Raw genomic sequence first — 20,510 nt, forward strand, 5'->3', positions numbered from 1 at the left:
TTATGCTTTGGTGTGCCTATATCTTAACCACAACTCCTCTTTTACCACAGAAGGACATTTAATGAGACTTTTACAGAATCTTTGTTATATAGTGCCATTGTGCACCTCCTATTTTACTTTTGAATCGGACACATATTTTTGGTTTTCCAGAGCAAAACATGACACTGCCATTTTTTCTATAATATTGAAGGGTATCCATCTCTTTTCTGCAACTCTTCCTATACCGCTGAATAAAATTTTACGATACCATCACTTATTCTTTTCTACATAATGCCATTGTGCACCTCCTGTTTTACTTTTTGATCTGACACTTATTAGCGAGCAAAATAGGGGCATTATAATCATATGGAAGGCGGGGGGTATCATTTAGTGAGTTCGTTGCTCACAGTACCTCTAGTCATATACTAAATTGTCCGTTCTTTTGCCAACTGCCCGAGCAAGGAGTAGAAGGCGGGGGTTTGATGAGCCGACAGGGGATGATTATTCCCCAATATGACCCGGACCCATCTCTGAGGTTTGAAGAAGTCTTTGTTTATTGTGGTCTAAATTTGTATAGTTGTAATGGATATTGAGCATGAAACAATGTTTTGACCACATTCCATCTTTGATTTTTTTTTTAATTTTGGTACTAATTGCAGTATTGTATTGTGAAAATCGCATGTGTTTTAGGGAAACATCAGATTTTATCAATGTTATCTATCACAACGCATATTTGTATGCACATCTTAATATCATGACTGGCTTTTCCGTTAAGTATTCTTTCTCTTTAACTCAAAATAGCACATGTAATCTTATCTCTGAATTTAAGGGGTTATATATACCTTCAAAACTCCCTCTAAATGGGCCAGTGTATCAATCTTAGTAGACAGTAGACTGATACAATATATACATTTTCAACTTGTATTTAATTCAAAGACATAATGATTTAAAAAGTACGACATATTCAATACCGTATTGCATTGACATCTTGACAACCCACTATATTAAGAAAGAATTCACGTACTATTCTTCCTGCATTTCTTAAGCGCAATAACTGCTTCATATGTCTTAGCGACAAGCATTTTCGTCTAACGTCCCTTGCTCCATTAGAACATAACATTTAAATCTTTGTAATTTGATATGACTCAGTGAAGCTTAGATATGAGGCAATGAGTAAAAATATTACCAGTGTTACATCAGTATTTGATAATATTTGACACAGAACCATCTATGAAATTCTTCCAAAACACGATGCACAAAAAAACCGTCAGCTTTCAAAAAATACTGATACAAAAATAATGTTTTGATATTTCAAAGAATGAACAAGGAGGGTTTTTTTTTAATTAAGTAAACGCCATGGAATCTGCGATTAAACTAGAGGTACTGTGAGCAGTGAGCTCACTAAACGATACCCCGGCTCACACATAAATAATGGGAGTGTCCATGTTTTGCTATAGGAAACCCAAAATATTTGTTGGATCAAAAGTAAAATAGGATGTGCACAATGGCAATGTAATAAAGATTCTGTGGAAGTCTCATCAGATTTTATTCATTGATATGAGAAGAGTTGCGGATAAGAGATGGGTACTCCAAGGCGTAACAGATGGACGGACGGACATCCCGATAACTATATACCCTCCCGCTTTTAAAGCGGGGGTATAATTTTATCAATTAAATTATCTCAGACGATATCACCCAAGAGCAAATACTGAATACAGAGAATAATATATCGGTGATCAATGCATGGAGATATTGTGGTTTAAAGTCATTAGACCTTCTAGGAAGATTTCACAGGTGCTTGTGGACAGGACCCTTCATTTATGATGCACTACCTCCTTTTATTGATATTTTTAAAATTTTTAAAATATGATGTTCTTTTTTTCATCTCTCACTACTTCACCTACATGTTCTTATAAAAAAAACACACTGTTACATTGAAATTACAACACAGATGCAAATTCTAACATTCGTTATAAGTGTACCTCTGTCCTCTACACTTGTATCTGCATCGTAATATTATTGTGATTTTCTATCAGGAAAATGAAGATTGGGTAGTGAGAGACAAGAGATAAAGAAATTAATGAAAAAAGAAACATTATGAAAAAATCATTAAATGGGGGTGTATAGTAAAGTACGGGTCCTGTCCTCGAGCAACTGTGGATTTGATCACTTCACTTCAACTTTGTTTTGTGGTGAAGATTTTTAACATGTTATTATTTTTTTTCTCACGATTACAATGATTTATCGTAAATACGTATATTGCACGTTATGTTTTGAAGCAAATATTTCATGTGAGACCATATATGAACAAGAGGCCCAGGGGCCACAGCGCTCACCTGAGCACATCAGCTAGGAAAAAGCACACATCATGATTTGGACGAACTAGAATCTACACTACCTGAGGATAATTCCACATAAATATTACTAATCATGGCTTTGAAGTACTTGAAAAGAAAATTTTAAAAGGTTTCCCTTTATATTCCTATGAGAATTAATTTTTGGTCAGCCATTTTGGCCCCAACCTACACCCGGGACTCATGATTTGAACAAACTTGAATCTACACTATCTGAAGATAATTTCACATGAGTTTCATCTTTCCTGTCTCAATGGTTCTTGAGAAGAAGGTTTTTAAAGATTTTTCCTATATAACCCACGGGGGTCATGATTTGAACAAACTTGAATCTACACTATCTGAGGATGATTCCATATGAGTTTCATCTTTCCTGGCCCTGTGGTTCTTGAGAAGAAGAATTTTAAAGATTTTTCCTATATACTCCTATGTAAAACTTTGATCGGCCATTTTGGCCCCACCCTACCCCCGGGGGTCATGATTTGAACAAACTTGAATCTACACTATCTGAGGATGATTCCACATGAGTTTCATCTTTCCAGGCCCTGTGGTTCTTGAGAAGAAGATTTCTAAAGATTTTTCCTATATACTCCTATGTAAAACTTTGATCGGCCATTTTGGCCCCATCCTACCCCCGGGGGTCATGATTTGAACAAACTTGAATCTACACTATCTGAGGATGATTCCACATGAGTTTCATCTTTCCTGGCCCAGTGGTTCTTGAGAAGAAGATTTTTTAAAGATTTTTCCTATATATTCCTAGGTCAAATTTTGATCGGCCATTTTGGCCCCACCCCACCCCTAGGGGTCATGATTTGAACAAACTTGAATCTACGCTGCCTGAGGATGATTCCACATGAGTATCATCTTTCCTGGCCCTGTGGTTCTTGAGAAGACGAAATTTAAAGATTTTTCCTATATTTTCTATGTAAAACTTTGATCGGCCATTTTGGCACCACCCTACCCCAGGGGTCATGATATGAACAAACTTGAATCTACACTACCTGGGGATGATTCCACATGAGTTTCATCTTTCCTGGTCCAGTCGTTCTTGAGAAGAAGATTTTTTTAAATGGCATTAATTTTTCTCAAATTCATAATTATCTCCCCTTGGAAAAGGGTGTGGCCCTTCATTTGAACAAACTTGAATCCCCTTGACCCAAGGATTCTTTGTAGCAAGTTTGGTTGAAATTGGCCCAGTGGTTCTTGAGAAGAAGATGTAAATGTGAAAAGTTTACGACGACAACGATAACGACGACAGACAGCGGACAAATTTTGATCAGAAAAGCTTATTTGAGCCTTCGGCTCAGGTGAGCTAAAAAGTGATGTTTGTGGCATGCACATGCAAGTATGTTTCCAGCTGATTTTCAAATTTATCGTGGATTAAGGTAAACGGCGAGAAATCAATTAGATTGAACATCATTCTGAGTTTATTTTTTCAATTAAAAACAAGTAATAGGAAATACAGAGAAAAGAAATTATGATACTGTGCAGCTGTTGTTATTATTCATTACATGCAGTTGTTTATTCTTCAATAAAAATATGATTAAAATACTTTTCTTACCTAAAAAGAAAATAATAATTATTTTACTTACGTATATCATATTTTTAAAGTGTATAAAAAGCATGATACCAATGTAAAGGATTCCATGTAAATATTAGTACACCAAATTGGCCTATGCTTTTTTTTTAAAAAAGACTTCATTAAAATATAAGTTGGTTCTGTTTTTAAAAATAGAACTACGTGTATGCGTATCTTAAAAGTGTTATATTAGCAAAAAGTTAGTTTCGTAATACCTCTGACTAGTAGGTTCATATTGTAGAACAAACCATTTAAAACAGGTTACTATATGGAGAAAACACAAGTGGTCGAGTTGAAAATGGTTATCATATGAAGTTTCAATATGATGTTAGAGCCCCATCTGAAGTAACAGGCCACCAAGCAACAGCTAAATAAATTTGTTATGCATGTACCTTTGAAAATTTGTTTCTATACAAATCTATACGAAAAAAGTCTAACACTTCTAATGTTTTGCTGAGCGGGCATGAAAATCGATGTTGGACCGCTGAGTGACCGTCGTCGATGAGATGTTGGACCGCTTACGTCATAGAATGGGCGAGGCTTAATCTTATTTCCATTCGTTGTTGTTCGAAATTGACGGACCTGAGGTTACATCAGAGAAGACAGTACAAAATATTCTGCGTCACTCAACTATTCAACTATTTGCCAAAGCTGTTTGGATTTTCTTATATTTCACAATATTGTTGAAATATGGTGTGACACTCTTTGATATTCCTTTTAACTTTTTATGTTTTAGATCAAAATTAATATATTTGTACACTTGCCAGATTTCACATATTAAAAGTTTTTAATTTTGAAGATGTTGATTTCTCACACATTCAATTTAATACTTTGAACTACGCCTTTAGAACAGGAAACCTATTTTAATTTCATGAAATTGTTGACTAAATTTAATATATGAAATGATTTCTTTTTTTTGTAAACAATATGATCAATTTTCTGTCACTGATAGTCGGTGACTCTTATGTTAAGTACATGGGTGGGCCCTAAATATGTGTCGTGTCACCCAGCATTATACTTCAAACCTCATTGACACGGATTTGTATCTTCCTTAAGGAAGAATGAATTAATCATCAAAAATAACAAAAGATCATAATCAATAATGTACAAAACATAATTTAGAAAACGAGATGCAACTAAAGTATTACCAAAGATTAACTAAACAAATTACTTTTTTTTCCTTTTTTTATACAATCTTGCTTGTTATGTTTACGCATTGTGGTGTTAATATAGAAAACCACAAGTTTGATAAGTCGCAGAAGATACCCTATCTTTGACACTTATTGTATAAACAATTTGCCAAATTATCTTGTCTTATAACTATATTTTTATTTTAGTCTCAATACTGTGTGAATGACTTTTTTAATATTTTCTCTTTCTAGGTTGTTGCATTTTTGGAATGTTTAACAAACCACAACTCCCTCTACTGAATTAAGGCATTGTGCTTTTAGTTTGTTGTATTTTTAACTGCTTATGTTTTTCTTTCCATAATACTTTGTCATTTATTTGTTAAATAAATTACCATTCCAATTCCTCAACTATTAGTTGTTTTTTCTTGTGTCAAACTGAGCACCACCCTAGCAGTTATCCATAAAGAATATCTATTGTTAAGGTGGGAGACGAACATCCTGTATTACGGCTTTATTAAGCACTCTCTTAAATATCTAGTCTTTTAAGTTGTCAAACTTTGTTGCTTAAAATTTTCAATAGTTAGTATATACATTTCAAGGATACTGTGTTGTTATGTTTCTGTGTATTTAAGGTCATACGCAATATAGTTTGAACTTTATTGGGTTCTTCCCAGGAGTTGAAGAGTTCCACTAAATGAAGGACCCGTGTGCAATACAATATACTTTTAATGCCTATATATGGATTTGTACACCTCTTCTAAAACAATTTTTGATGAAAAAAGTCTGGAATTTATGTTTTGTAATTTTTATGTATTTTTCTTTGAATAATGCGAAAATTTTCACAATTTGATATCTTTTCAATACCCCTGGTAACGCATGCTGACTTTTTGTTTAAGAACATGTAATGGTATTGTAAGTTTAAATTCAGAATATCTTGAAAAATTATCAGTAGGTGAGGTACGTTGCGTATGTCCTTAATTTGTTATCTAAATTCTCATTTATTAAAGGATTGTTTTATTTTGGACTTTTTCAACAGTTTTCAGTCTTTGATATGATGAAGAACATACAAAATTGATTACAAAAGGTGATTAACATACACATAAGCTAAACACGTGTACTACATATGATGTCAAATGACTTAGGTTCTATGTTAATTGAAAATGTATAATGCAGCAAGAGAAGTTTCTAAATGTAAAACAGTCAGTACCTGCTCGTTGAACTCAATTATAATGAAATGAGAATAATTAAACAATTATCAAAATTTGTGTTTTGTTCCAAAACTTTTTATTTTACATATGAATTGAACACATTATTTGCATTTCAAGTTGATATCAATAAAAATGACTAGCTTCAAAATTCAGTGTCAAAGTTATTTATTTATTTTTTTTTTGGGGGGGGGGGGGTAATACAGCATGTTTCGCCCGATTGGAAGACGAATCCTCGTTGGAATGACAGCGAGGAAAATTTATCAGATATTTGAGTATTCAAAATGTAGATTTTAATATACAAGTTGTTGAAACAAGAATATCAGCAGTCTTGCTTAAAGTAATCATTTAGTAAATTCTATGGTCGATACAATGACCTTGTCAGCAAATACAATTTATCATTGAGTCAAATGCTGACTGACATTTTTCATACTAATTGTTAGTCCATTCTTTATTCACTGAATTGACGACGGTTTTTTTCCGTTATTTCCCAATTATGACAAGGAGAGCACGGCGGGTGTGACCGGTCAGCAGGGGATGCTCACTCCTCCATGGCACCTGATCCCACCTCTGATGTTTCGGAGGTCTGTGTTTGCTCTGCTGCTATTTTGTATTGTTTTATGGACTTTGTTATTGAATACTGTTCGTTATCGCCATATCCTTCTTCTTCGTTGTAAGTCAGTTGAACCTCTTCATTACCTCCATATTTATCCCAGGTATTCGAAATACCGATGTTTGAGATATCGATTTTCAGCTGACAGTGGATCAATTTATCTTGCCGACTTTTTAAATGTTCACTTTTTGATCGTTCTTTCTGGTTTAGTAGGTGTTGAATTGTCATTAGTATTCGATTTAACAGGTTGGACTACACCCTTCTGAACAAGTGGTCCATTTTCATGTAATAACAACGCGGGCCAAACTACGTAATCAGGTTGTTCTCCACTTCTCGTAAACAGTCTGAACATGTTTTTGTCAATGACGTTTGGGGTATCAAATTCTAAATACATGGGTGGGTCCTGGATATGCATCATCCAACACAATTCTACACATCTGTCCACAAAAGCTTCACAACCAAATAACACGTCTTTAAACTTTGACACAAATTTTGTATCTTCCTTCAGAAACTGAAAAAGCATGGCATATTTTATTAAATATACTAAAACCAGAACCAAACGACTATAATAAAAGAACTTGAGTAATTTGACGATTTTTTAAAAAGCAAATTTATCACTGAAAAATATTAATTACAGTGGAATGACTTTATAAGTACCTTTTTAGCATTAGCCACCGAGATATTGGACACATCCTTCTGTAGATCGCTGATTTTCTTGTAGATTGTCATAAAATTCCCTGCCTCAGATTCTCTCAAATCTCTCTAAAAAATCAATGATCACCATTTAACAATTTACTCAATAAATAATTAATTTCCATTTTGATATTGAATAACAGAATTGAAAAATATAGCTTAAGAGTGGTTTCATTGTCATTTTGCATATATTTCTGTTAATGGGTAAAACTGCAGATGTAATTGTGTTGTTTCATAGACACCGGAGTTGTAATTTGGAATGTCTCCCATTAAAAAGTCTTTTTAAAGCATATAAGTTTATAATAATAATTGATTATGAAACAGGCCTTTAAAAAGAATCTACACCCTGTTGTTTATTATGTTTAAATAGAATTCATTTTAATGAATGAATGGCTTAATATTCGTACCTGAAACAACGCCTCTTGTAAATTCTTGTACTGTTTGTCAGCAGAGCACTTTGTTTTGTTGGCAATAAACTACAATAAACACAACGTCAATAAGTACATACGCCAACATTGAAGTGCAGTTAAACAATTCACAAAGCATATGTGTGTAACAAAAATGTATAAAACAGAGTTGATTTGTTAAAAACCACAAGGATGAAATATCATACAAATCAAACTTAGTAGTGGCAGAATTAAATCGACCGGTAAAATTAAGGTAAAAAGTTAAAGAACTACGAACTCTAACTCTTGATTCCCGCCTACATTTTGCACCCATTAAATTCAATTTTAATGGCAATTTGGCCATTAAATCTTTGTTTAATACAAAGAACAGTTCTATGGTAATTGATAAATCATTTTATTTCCAGTGCTAGATAGTAAATTATCATTAATTCCAGCTGTTGAAAAAAGGGGGGTAGGCGATATTTTCTGGTGAAATCGAACTTTCAAGAATCACCATATTTTGAAATAGTCTGTAATATGATAAAATGTATCTCATATCTTTTCTTATGTTTTACGCAAATAAATAAAACATATATAAATAAATAAAATACAATTATTTAGTTGTAAATAGCTTAAAAATTGGTGAAAAATCAGCATTTTTTTCGTTTTTTGTCTATAAACATATGTTCCCCCCCCCATGAAACACAAAAAGCTTTGGCATAAATTTGTTAAATGACAGTCCATATTACCTGAAAAAAAGGAATTTGTGTTTCACGGGGGGGAAAGATGTTTTTAAAATATTTTCCGTTTTCCGTTGATTTCTATAGTGAAAAACACAAGTTTAACCAAAATTATGGAGTTATCTCTCTTTGGTATCCCAAATAATAATAATAATAATAATAATAATACTTTATTTATAGAAGGTAATCCGATTAGTGCGAGCACTAGTCTTCCTCGGGGCCTTCTTAAAAACACATATACAATGTTTTATACAATAATAAAGACAATAATCACAAACATGGAACAATAAGATATAAACACACATTATGTTACACTAGAATAAATTAAACACTTTCGTTTCATTATAAGTTCAGAGGAATGAAAACTTTTTTTTTTTTTCATGAAGAACGTTTCATAAGTAAAAAATGTTCTACCCTACTTTTAAATATTGAAAGGGATTGGGAATTCCTTATACTAATAGGCAACTCATTCCATATAATAACCCCTGAATATTGCAAAGAATTTTTAAATAAATTAGTTTTAAATTTTGGTAAACGAAGTTCTGAATTTGTCTGTGAGCGTAGCGTGTATGATCCACAACTTTGAAATTCAAAAAAATCATGCATATAATCAGGAGACATACCATGGAATGTTTTGAACATCAGAATGCTTTTCTGTAAATATAGAAGTTCATGAACTGTTAACCAGCCTAATATGTTAAACAAGGGCATTGAAGGTGCATCGTATTTTTCATTTAAAATAATCCTAGCTGCTCGTTTTTGAAGTTTGTATATTCTATCGATGTGAGTTTGAGGAGAGTTACCCCAAATAGATAGACAATATAAAATTGATGGTAAAATAAATGCGTTATAAAATAGCTTTCTAGTATGCAATGGAAGGAACTTCTTAATTTTTCGTAGAGTAAATAATTTATATGCAAGAGTTTTGCAAACTGCATCTACATGACTAGTAAATTGAAGATTATGATCAATGTGAACACCTAATAATTTCTCTGTTGTAACATTTTCAAGGGGTTGGCCAGGAAGTTGTAAATGAAGATTAGCGTTTTCTAATTTTGATTTCTTTTGATGTGTTCCCATTAACATACTCTTAGTTTTGTCCGTATTCAAAATCATCTGATTTTGTTGACACCAGTTTTGTATTTGAAAAAGGTCTTGATTCAGAGCTGCTTCAATATATGAAATATTGTTACCATGAAAATGCATTGTAGTGTCATCAGCAAACATATCAATATTACAATGTTCAACAGATAATGGTAAATCATTAATATATAACAGGAATAACAAAGGACCTAAAATAGATCCCTGTGGCACACCTGCTGTGACAGGCAGTGATTCAGATGTGTACGCACCAATTTTAACACTCTGCGTTCGATCATTTAAATATGATTCAAACCATTGAATCGATATAGGATCAAAGTTGTAGCATTTAAGTTTAGTAATAAGTATATCATGATTTACGAGATCAAAAGCTTTGCTAAAATCCAAATAAGTAATGCCAACGAAATTTCCTTGATCTATTGCATGCAGCCAATTATCAGTTAGTTTTGTGAGAGCTGTCTGGCAAGAGTGAAATTCTCTAAATCCAGATTGTGCTTTCATTAATAAATCATAGTGAGAAGTAAAGATTCGTATATTTTCTACTACATGCTTCTCTAAGACTTTCGAAATAGTTGGTAAGATTGATATTGGTCTATAATTTCCTGGGTCTGATTTATCACCCTTTTTAAATAGAGGAGTTACTTTTGCTATTTTTAACTGTGAAGGAAAGGATCCCTTGATTATGCTGGAATTTATTAAGTGTGTTAGAGGTTTGGATATTACACTAGCTGAAATTTTAAGTAATCTGGGTCCAAGAAAGTCTATGCCAGCAGATTTGTTTATGTCAAGCCTATTTAACATATCAAATACTTTTGTTTCATTAATCAATGGAATTTCAAAAAAGTCTTGATCTCCAAGTTTTGTTTCCGTGTATCTTTTCAATTTTTCTGAATTAAAACTAGTCAATGAAAGATTATTTAACAATTTTCTTGGAATATGTGCAAAATGCTCATTAAAAGCATTTGAAATGTCTTTTAAATTATCAAATTCTAATCCCTTATAAGTTATATTGGAAGGGGATGAATATTTATCTGATTTTGAGGAAAGCTGATTTAAATGACCCCACATTTCTTTTGATGTAGAACTATTTTCAATTACTGTCTTATAATATGTAGATTTTGCATCATTAATTAGAGAGGTGACCTTGTTTCTCCAAAATCTAAAATTGCCCATGTCTCCCTGTTTATGGAATTGATCTCTTTTAATCCTAGCCTCATTTATTTCTGGAGTTAACCATTTAGTGCGAATTTCTGATTTCACACGCTTTGTTTTAACTTTCGCATGATTATTAAGTACAGAATTGAAAATTGCATAAAAATATGTTAAAATTTCATCAGGATCATGCAGGAGAATTAATTCATCAAAATTTGCATTATTTAAATCATGCAAAAAATCATGTTCATTAAAGGTTTTATGAAAATTCATATAAAAATCTATAAAAATTTCGAAAATCGTTCGAATATGTTAACTTTTGAGAATTGACTTAGAGGTAGGCGGGAGAACAATACTATCGTTCGTGGTTCTTTAAAAAAAATGTCGATATTTAAATTTTAGTATTACAAGAATAAAAGCCTTACCTTAAGAGCCTCCCTAAGCATGTGAACTGCCCCTTCCTCCCCGTGACCCCCCGACAGCTGGTCAATAGCTTCTGTCCACTCATTGTCGTAGAGTTCATTGAAATTTTCCCCAATTTTCTGTGGTCTGTTCTTGTCTGATAGATCTGTTATACCTGGATTGTTGTATGTAAGTTTTGTTCCGGCTATTGAACTGAGTCTGCAAGATAAATATTTTATGAAAAATAGATTACAACTTAGGACCAAAAATTGAATATCATTCATATGAAAATTTGCTGCAAATTTCTAATTCTTATATGCAGAGAATTTTATATAAGTTTTTAAGTTAATGTATAGCAGATGAAAAAAACATATTCAAGTAAAACAGAAGTCATTAGAACATTTGACAAAATTCTACGAAGCGGAAAAAGCTACTTTCTTACTTATATTCCATTTTATTTTCATACGAAATTACCTCGTTAGAGCCCTTTCCTTTTCCAATGTCTCTGCCTTTAGTCTACGTTTAGTTTCGTCCAGGTCTCCCTGTAGCGTCGATATGATAAGAATTAGATTATCTACGTCAGTCATCGTGAATCCTTAGACAAAAACATAGTTCACTGATCGAAGGAGTATCCCTTTAAATACATTATCTAGCGTGACGTAATTAATTTTAAACTATTTTTGTTTGTAGTCATGACATAATCGGCTGACAATTCAGAGTAGGCCACAATTTCTCAATATGTTTATTCAACGATATCAGATTTACCAAGATTTTGGATGTATTGAATGTCTTTAAAATCTCGTGACTATATATATGGCTACACCTATGATATATTGATAAATACTTGCTAACAACCATATGGTATGTGACACATTGGTATGCCTTTAATGGATCAGAAATCATGTTCCGAATATTTTTAAAAAATAATTTTATACATAAATTTGAAATTTAAGTTCCTTCTTTCGTCATGTACAAGAAGAAATAATTATAATGCCTCCTCCCAGTCTTTCGTATTCGAATCTAAATTTAATTACTATATTTTATCATATATACCCCGGTATATAAAGTAATATATTCTTTATCAATAAACATCTACGATTCATCCCGACCACACACATACACAGTGAGTGTGTGTCATCAAATATCAATATGTGTAATGACCGAACGGTTATCTTTTTGTTTGTTGTACCAGCTTAACTAAGTTGGTGAATTGTGCGATCATAACCCATTGTATGTATAATGTCACAATTGTTGTTGATCTGTAAAATATTAAGTGCACATGACTGACTCTATTAGATAGAAAAATGTGTGTTTGTGTACAACAATATGATGTGACATTTCTAAGTATTTTCTTTGCAATCATTAATTTCAAATTGTGTGTGTTATTCTTCGTCAATTAATATACCACAGTAAGTTTTATTTGGTGGTGTTTAAATGCACTCATTTCTCATTATGACTGAAATATTTTGAAAGAGACCATAAACAAACATAAACGAATTCTTTCCATCTGGCCGATCATAACAAGAAGCAGACAATGAGTGTACTTCTTATTTCATTGCAACCGATCACCTTTGAAATTTTTCAAATTTCAGTAATAGCACTGCTTCCAAATTGCTTTCTAATGCACTTAAAATGACCAACTACTCGAACAACAAAAAATGTTCGTTGGTCATTTTTAGTGCTTTGTATACATTTTCACTTTGACCATATATCTACTTTTTCAGAAGGTTTCCTGACAAAGGAATTATATAAAGTAAGAGTTATATATTTCAATATAAATTAAAGCCTTTTTTGACAAAAGTGCTAGCAGTTCATGTATTTAATCCTAAAATGTTAATAATAGTTTGCTCTAAGATTAATGTTTTTCTTTCCACTTACTTTTATAAATCATTTGATTTAGTAAAGCATCTAGCAATGGAGGAAAATGAAATTTTCAAGGATTATTTAATGTTCTTAAACATCCTATTGTACGCAAAACGTCCCGTCTTGAAACCTTCCAAAACATATGTTCAGTTCGAATATGCTATTGCCACGAACTACAAGTTTACGAGGTTTGAAATTATCAGACCACAAATAACAATATTAGTAGCACAGCTTATTCAAAATGTTTATTTGTAAAATTCAAAGATGTAACAAAACTTAACAATTAAATAAACAAAACAGCTAAACTTTCTTTAAAAAGAAATATTGGCACTTTTGAAAACATTGCACATGTTCCTATTTGAAGGAAAATATTCAAGACAAAAGGCTAGTTTGCCTTTTCAGTAACATATGTCACTGTTCCAGCATCATAACCAGTCCACATGCAGATCACTGTTCCCTTTGGATTGATCTTTTTGAAATTTCAGACCATCGAGACAACATGAAGCTGTATTTATTCCACAAAGGATTATGCTGAAAAATTGATATTTTTTCAAAAACTTTCAACGATCTTTTTCTCTAGTTTTTGATTTTGACTTTTTGGGTTGAACTACACCCTTCTGTACGAGAGGACCATTTTCGTGTAGTAATACTGCAGGCCACACGAAAAAGTCGACGACATCACCACTTCTAGTAAAAAGTCTGAAGGCATTTTTGTCAACTATTTCTGAAGATCCAAAATCTAAAACCATAGGCGGGTCCTGAATATGCATCATCCAGCAAAGCTCCACACATTTATCAATAAAGGGTTCACAGCAATTTACAACAATTTCATATGGCTGCATGAAACCTGTATCTTCTCTTAAAAACTGAAATGGGAACAAAGATTACATAGGCACGTTTTTTCAAAAAGATAAGGGCATGTAGAAGAAAAAAAATCATTTTTATTATCATAATTCTTTTCAGACATTCAAAAAGTAATGTAAAGAAATAAGGGCTAATAATATCTTGTGTCACATAAAGACGTGTCACACGTATAGAATAATCAGGAAAACATGTATAACTTTGAAGTATATGGTTATGAAATATAAAATGTTTACCTGCTTTGTATTACTGATGGATAACGCAGAAACTTCTTTCTGTAGTTCTGTGATTTTCCTGTAGATTTGTATGAAGCTTTGTGTCTCCGAATTTCTTAGATCTCTCTAAAATAAAATTATTCGAATTACAATGAAATGATTTTAAGAAAAATTAAAAATACATATCAAATAAATAATATACTTCTTCAGCCGAAAACACATTTTATGCGGTGTATTTGTAAACAACCATTTTCATATTAGGTAATTACCTGAAACAGAGCCATTTGAAGATTTCGATACTGCTCCTCAGATGCTTTTTTCGTTTTCTCGTAGACATATCTGAGAACGTCCCTTAGCATTAGAATTGCCTCCTCTTCATCCATAGTTTCTGTGAGTGAATCAATGGCATCTGTCCATTCATTGTCATATAGTTCACTGAACTTTTCTCCCAACTTCTGAGGCCTGTTCTTGTCTGATAAATCAGTTATTCCGGGGTTATTGTATGCAAGCTTTGATCCAGCTATTGAACTCAATCTGAAAAAATACATAACAATTTTTATTAAAAATATTAGTCTGTGTGATATGGTTATGCGTCAACACTTCTAATGCTTCAAAATGTATGAAATATTTACAGTGAAAAGGAGATAACTCGAGTTCCCATTAAAATATATGCTATACATTGAAAATGAAAGTACCTGGTTAAGGCCTGCTCTTTTTCCGATTTTTCCACCTGCAATCGCCGTTTAGCGACATCCAGTTCATACTGCAGCTGGGAAATCATTGTGACAAGTTTTGTTGCGTTACAATCCATCGTGAATTTGTGATTTTGTCTAGTGTAAACCATTTAAGTTGCTGTGTTTATATACATAGTTTTAATCACGTGACTTGAAACCAGTAAAATCTAGAATTTTTTAAACGTGTATTCTAGTTCTTGCCAGAAAATATACCCGTAAACAAGATTATGTAATATATTTTTTTCATTTCTTTGATGACTAATTTATGCCTGTTGTTTTAAAGAACAAAAAGATATATGTTTGAAATAAATATGAAAGATTAAATAAGGAATGTATATATATAGATATGATATTACATGTAATGTATATAAAAACCAAGTGAGTCAATAGAAGACAAAAAAATAAGTTTATCATACTGAATTGCATCTTAAACAAGATTTTTTTGGATAAAATAATTAATGTACGAAGTGCATTTTGCTTTTGTGTATTTTTCCATACATGTGATAAACATAGATTTCATTGATATTGAAAGGGAAGCATTTAAACGTGCAGACTTCATCGGATAAATGTAAAACTAATACCACTGTAGTTAGCCTTACTCTTGCAAAAAAAATACATACCTTCATTCCAATGGGACTAACTACCATTTTCAAATCGAATTTTAAGATAAAAAAAATTATATAACATATATACCCGTCTTTGACCTTGATCTATCTTGCTCCTGCTCTTTTTTCTATCAGTATAAGGAAGATGACCTTTTGACTATATTGTGAAAATGGTGTACTAATAAATGCATTCAGTAAGCTCCCCTGAAGAATCGGACATAAATATACTCCTCTTTTTGTAAATATCTTTAAAAATATGGATATAAATGAAAATATTGCATGGATTTTATACCTGACTAAATTAAAGCCCAAAATGTCAGAAAATATCTATCCGGTCAAAACACGTGTAAATTTAGTTTTTTATCTATTTATCTTTTTTTCTATTTTGTATTTCAATGGAAAGGCATAATGAGTGTTAGATACCCGGTACATGTATATTTTTGAATATCTAAGTGCACGTGGATTATGAAATGTAGCATTGCGCTATTCTCTCATTAGATTTATAGGATGTGGAAGATTCAGAGGTAAATAAAGGACTGGTAAATTTTTTCCAAAATTTTCTGATTGAATGACAATCGTTTATTTCAAATTTTACGATATGACAAAAACTTCAACACATCAATTCTATTTTGATGTTTGAAACGTTTGTTATGAGTAGCATTTGAACGACGTAAAGTTTGCTTTATAAAATTGAAAACATTTTGGTTGTTGTTCTTGAACATCTAAAAAAAAATAAAAAAAAAAAGCATTCTACTATTTTAAATTTGGTGATGACAACTGCATTTACATTTGAAAAAGAGGTATACATCGATCGCAATTTTTCCCAGGTAAAGATGTGATCATTGACATCGATAATATAGTCAAGTATTCGGGGAGTTACATTAGTACACAATCGTTTATTTGCATGTTTACATATATGCATGTACTTAATAAGTGAAGCTTATTCGATTTATATAAGATTTTTAAAAATTAAATTTCATTAAATTACGGGTGGTTTATAAAAGAACTTGAGCGTGAAATATAATAATAAGATTTGTCTTTAGAGAACCTCAAAACACACACTAAACAGGAAGATGAGATACATGTGCTAAATAAAGTTAGAATTTCAATGGATTTTCAAGAATATTTTCCTGCATATTCTGTTTTATAACTCTACCCAATAGATTTATTTTCACCAAGAGAATGGTTGGAGCACGGCATTTCCTTGTATTACACAAATACAATAAGGAAATACACGAGAATTAAGCAAATGAAAAAGTTTTATAGTTTCCCCTCTCGAAATAAACCAAAATAAACCAAAATAATTGAGACAAATCATTTTATTTTCAAACAGTTGCTAAGGCACTGAAAAATATTTGTAAAATTAAAAAAAAATTAGGCCTAATCAAATAACTAAAATGCTGTATAAAGAAAGTTGAAACGTTGGCACATAATTGTATGGAAAATGTTATAGAATTATTCACGTCGCATATTAAATATCCACAGACACTATCTCCGCTTTGACGATTTCTTGGGTTGAACAACACCCTTCTGTACGAGAGGTCCGTTCTCATGCAACAGAACAGCAGGCCATACAACGAAGTCAACAATGTCACCAGTTCTTGTAAAAAATCTGAACATGTTTTTATCTACTATTTCTGATGAACCAAACTCTAAAACCATAGGTGGATCCTGTACGTGCATCATCCAGCAAAGTTCTACACACGTGTCCACAAATGGCTCACAACAATTCATTACGATTTCAAATGGTAACATGAAGTCCGAATCTTCTCTCAGAAACTGAAATTGAAAATAATGATGTTATTTTCATGCATTCTTTGATGAAGTGCAAAGTTCTATTTTTATTTCTTGGTAGCCAACAAAATAAACTTAATATGCTTAAATGGTTTAAACATTTTAATTTCTTTATAGCCAGGGCCTACAATACTACATACCTGCTTGGCATTTTTGATTGACAACTCAGACACATCCTTCTGTAATTCACTAATTTTCTTGTAAATTTCAATGAAATTCTTTGTCTCCGAATTCCGCAAGTCTCTCTGCAACAGAAAAATAAAAATGATGCAAATCGGAAAATCTTTTTCTCAATTTAAACCAAAAACAAAACCATTGCTATATCATATTATTTACCTGGAATAGTGCATTCTGTAAGCTTCGATACTGTTCCTCAGATGCATTTTTTGTTTTCGTGTAAACATACTAAAAAGCAAAGAGGAAAATGTTCGTTGAAACAATACTTCTATCATTCAGAAATCATCGATAATATTTTGTGGTTTTTGTAAAAAAAAAAAAAAAAGAAAGAAAGAAATATTAATGATAAAGCAAATTACACTTCTTTGAATAAACATGGACATTTTAAGGGACCCAAGCATTTCAAATAAGAGAAAAAGACTTTCAGTTACCTCAAGTACTGCTCGAATTTTTAGAACCGCTTCTTTCTCATCCATGGTTTCTGAGAGAATATCTACAGAATCAGTCCATTGATTGTCATATAGTTCATTAAACTTTTCACCAATTTTCTGAGGTCTGTTTACATCAGATAAGTCGGATATGGCTGGATTATTATAAGTGAGCTTCGATCCGGCTATCACACTCAACCTGAAGATATAGTTGTAAACAAATATAAAATATTAATGTATATTTTTTTCAAAACTAAGTTACATGATCATTTATTTCTTTTTTATTTCTTATTCACCATTCCTCATCACTTTATATATATTTAATCACAAATTCAGTTAAGTCATGCTTAAAAAAGATTAATATTTTAAACAAAATCCTGCAAAAGAAGGGGTTTTTACCTTGTTAATGCATTTTCTTTTTCTTCTCTTTCTAATTGAAGTTCCCGTTTTGTTGAGTCCAGCTGATACTGAAGCTGAGATATAAGTGTGACAAGTCTCTCTGTGTTAACGTTCATTTTGTTTATTGTGTACAAGGAGGAATACGGTTCGGTATAAATACTTCACTATGCTTAAAATACACGTGATGTACTGACGAAGTACCATTTCCGCATGTGAGTGAGTAATCAGTGATGGGAAGAGTTTACAAAGAACCAATCACTAATGTATCGATTGTTTTATGTAACTCAACGTTAAATAATTGTAATATTCAAGAATATTGAAACAACTCATTTATCATTTTCTATTTTTAGAGGTCTTATAATAACTATAGAATCCCAGAAGAGGGTGTTGATGTCAACACCCTTTTATATTTGTGTCTTCCTGTATGTATAATGTGCTTAAGTTGAATCTTCATCACAATGAGTTTAAAGATAATGTAAAAATTAATTACATAAGTTTATCATGTTAGATATAACTTTATGAAAAAAGACTCTTTTAAGTCACATATACATCTTTCAAAACATAAAATTAAGAAAGGCACCGAATAGTAAAGATGGTAAACAAATGTTTTGAATATTGGTAAAACATGGCTTTAAGTTTAAAAATCTTTTTGAATATTTATTTGTTGGTAAAAATTTCGATGAGGGGAAGTTTGAACATATGGAACTTTTACTGTATTGCTTTATTTTCGCCTTTTATAATCAAAAGTTAATCTCTCTTAAATTTTAAAGAATAACACTTCTGCTTTTTCCATAACTATTTATTAATTTAGAGAGTACGAAGAACCAATTGCATTATTTCATATATTGCATTTATTGCAAAACTACAAAATTGATATGGAGTAAAAATGAAAATTCTGGCTAAGACAATCCCTTCTGTTCAACAGCTATTCATTGATTACTGTAATTCAAATGTACCTATATGGCCTCTTACAGGAGAGCGGCTATTAAAGAATTCATTATCCAAGGGCATACCACCTGTAAAAGCTCAATAAACGCGCCTTTTAATTTTATTTTAAAAAGAAACATTGTTTTATGTTCTTAAGGGTGCTTTAATTACTAACTAAATTGAGTGCTATATCGTGAATCTTTCTTTTTACTTCAATTGATCAGAAACCTTATCCTTTATGTTTATAGTTATTTTCTTTATTATGTAAGAAATTGCTGTAAAAAATAATTTGTAAAAAAAATGAAATATGACGATCTAAACTTCACTGTAAAAATGATGTCATTTGAATTACTATAGCTAACTATTATTAACTACATGTGTATCGCTCTTTGTTGGGGTTGTTAATTTACAATTATTATTTACAGCTGGTCAATTCTTGGTATTAATAAACTTCACATAGTCCTTTTATTTTACTGAATACTTCGATATCCCTAGTATCCTTTGAAAACTAAAATAATGTCACACACTATTTTTATGTTTTTTAAATTAGAATTTTTATATAATTTGAAAAACCTTTGATATATTAGACACAGTGTGGGTTTTGAACGGTATCTGATTTTCTAAACGGAAGCATGGTGCATGGCGATATTTTTATCAATTTTTATACAAATGTTAATAAATACACATCCTTCCTTCTCAAAAACTAAATGTATCTAAAAAAAATTTCTGATAAATTTTTAAGTACATGAACTTGCAGCATGCCTAATTTGGGGCGAATATTAAAAAAGATGTATAAAAAGTACATGTAGAATTCATAATTACTGAAACAATACATCATTCTATCTTTTGTTTATCTTGTATATTAAAGAAGTTATGTTTGTAACTTTATATCGTAGGATAGTGGATATTCTAACAAACACGGTAAAATATGAAATAAAAAGGACAAAAGCTGATTAACAAATAAACCAAAGAAATCAAATTTTATACAATTTAATATCAAATCAAATAAAAAGATTTCAATTTAAAGGCAGTAATCCAAGTTCATTGAAAATGTTAAAATATAGTTGTTCATTTGCACTACAATAATATATTCTTAGTATATATTAATAATAAAGAATCATCAAAAAATTGTTTGATCAAGGGCTAAGATAAATCATCGTTTGCAAAAGACAT

General features: G+C 31.5%; 3 protein-coding genes across 3 annotated transcripts; all 3 read right to left on the reverse strand.

Moving 5' to 3' along the window:
• Positions 1–6,367: 6,367 nt before the first annotated feature.
• On the reverse strand, positions 6,368–11,996 carry LOC134248063 (uncharacterized). The gene is made up of 5 exons (XM_062730490.1): positions 11,809–11,996; positions 11,358–11,553; positions 7,961–8,029; positions 7,518–7,622; positions 6,368–7,371 (listed from the first exon to the last, which is right to left on the reverse strand). Exons 1-5 carry the CDS (start codon positions 11,919–11,921, stop codon positions 7,042–7,044), a joined length of 813 nt encoding a protein of 270 aa, XP_062586474.1. The 5' UTR covers positions 11,922–11,996; the 3' UTR covers positions 6,368–7,041.
• Positions 11,997–13,420: 1,424 nt separating this feature from the next.
• LOC134248064 (uncharacterized) lies at positions 13,421–15,119 on the reverse strand. The gene is made up of 4 exons (XM_062730491.1): positions 14,969–15,119; positions 14,543–14,807; positions 14,295–14,399; positions 13,421–14,063 (listed from the first exon to the last, which is right to left on the reverse strand). The coding sequence occupies exons 1-4, from the start codon at positions 15,115–15,117 to the stop codon at positions 13,758–13,760; spliced, it is 825 nt and encodes a 274-aa protein (XP_062586475.1). The 5' UTR covers positions 15,118–15,119; the 3' UTR covers positions 13,421–13,757.
• Positions 15,120–16,973: 1,854 nt separating this feature from the next.
• LOC134248029 (uncharacterized) lies at positions 16,974–18,558 on the reverse strand. Its single transcript, XM_062730443.1, has 5 exons — positions 18,411–18,558; positions 18,015–18,210; positions 17,743–17,811; positions 17,547–17,651; positions 16,974–17,391 (listed from the first exon to the last, which is right to left on the reverse strand). The coding sequence occupies exons 1-5, from the start codon at positions 18,524–18,526 to the stop codon at positions 17,101–17,103; spliced, it is 777 nt and encodes a 258-aa protein (XP_062586427.1). The 5' UTR covers positions 18,527–18,558; the 3' UTR covers positions 16,974–17,100.
• Positions 18,559–20,510: the final 1,952 nt, after the last annotated feature.

This window comes from Saccostrea cucullata, unplaced genomic scaffold (assembly GCF_032062105.1).
Source record: "Saccostrea cucullata isolate Sc308-1 unplaced genomic scaffold, CSIRO_AGI_Scuc_v1 ctg502, whole genome shotgun sequence".
Lineage (NCBI taxonomy): Eukaryota > Metazoa > Mollusca > Bivalvia > Ostreida > Ostreidae > Saccostrea > Saccostrea cuccullata.

What these genes read in the sequence shown, in the direction of transcription:
- LOC134248063 (XM_062730490.1), bottom strand. Translation starts at nt 11,921, where the DNA reads ATGACTGACGTAGATAATCTAATTCTTATCATATCGACGCTACAGGGA. An exon ending in AAGGAAAGGGCTCTAACGAG is followed by an intron (nt 11,554 to 11,808) that starts GTAATTTCGTAT and finishes TTTATCTTGCAG; the next exon opens with ACTCAGTTCAATAGCCGGAA. An exon ending in TACAAGAGGCGTTGTTTCAG is followed by an intron (nt 7,623 to 7,960) that starts GTACGAATATTA and finishes TTGATTTTTTAG; the next exon opens with AGAGATTTGAGAGAATCTGA.
- LOC134248064 (XM_062730491.1), bottom strand. Translation starts at nt 15,117, where the DNA reads ATGGTTTACACTAGACAAAATCACAAATTCACGATGGATTGTAACGCA. An exon ending in TTCAAATGGCTCTGTTTCAG is followed by an intron (nt 14,400 to 14,542) that starts GTAATTACCTAA and finishes ATTTTATTTTAG; the next exon opens with AGAGATCTAAGAAATTCGGA. An exon ending in CCATCAGTAATACAAAGCAG is followed by an intron (nt 14,064 to 14,294) that starts GTAAACATTTTA and finishes TTCCCATTTCAG; the next exon opens with TTTTTAAGAGAAGATACAGG.
- LOC134248029 (XM_062730443.1), bottom strand. Translation starts at nt 18,526, where the DNA reads ATGAACGTTAACACAGAGAGACTTGTCACACTTATATCTCAGCTTCAG. An exon ending in AAATTCGAGCAGTACTTGAG is followed by an intron (nt 17,812 to 18,014) that starts GTAACTGAAAGT and finishes TTTGCTTTTTAG; the next exon opens with TATGTTTACACGAAAACAAA. An exon ending in TACAGAATGCACTATTCCAG is followed by an intron (nt 17,652 to 17,742) that starts GTAAATAATATG and finishes TTTCTGTTGCAG; the next exon opens with AGAGACTTGCGGAATTCGGA.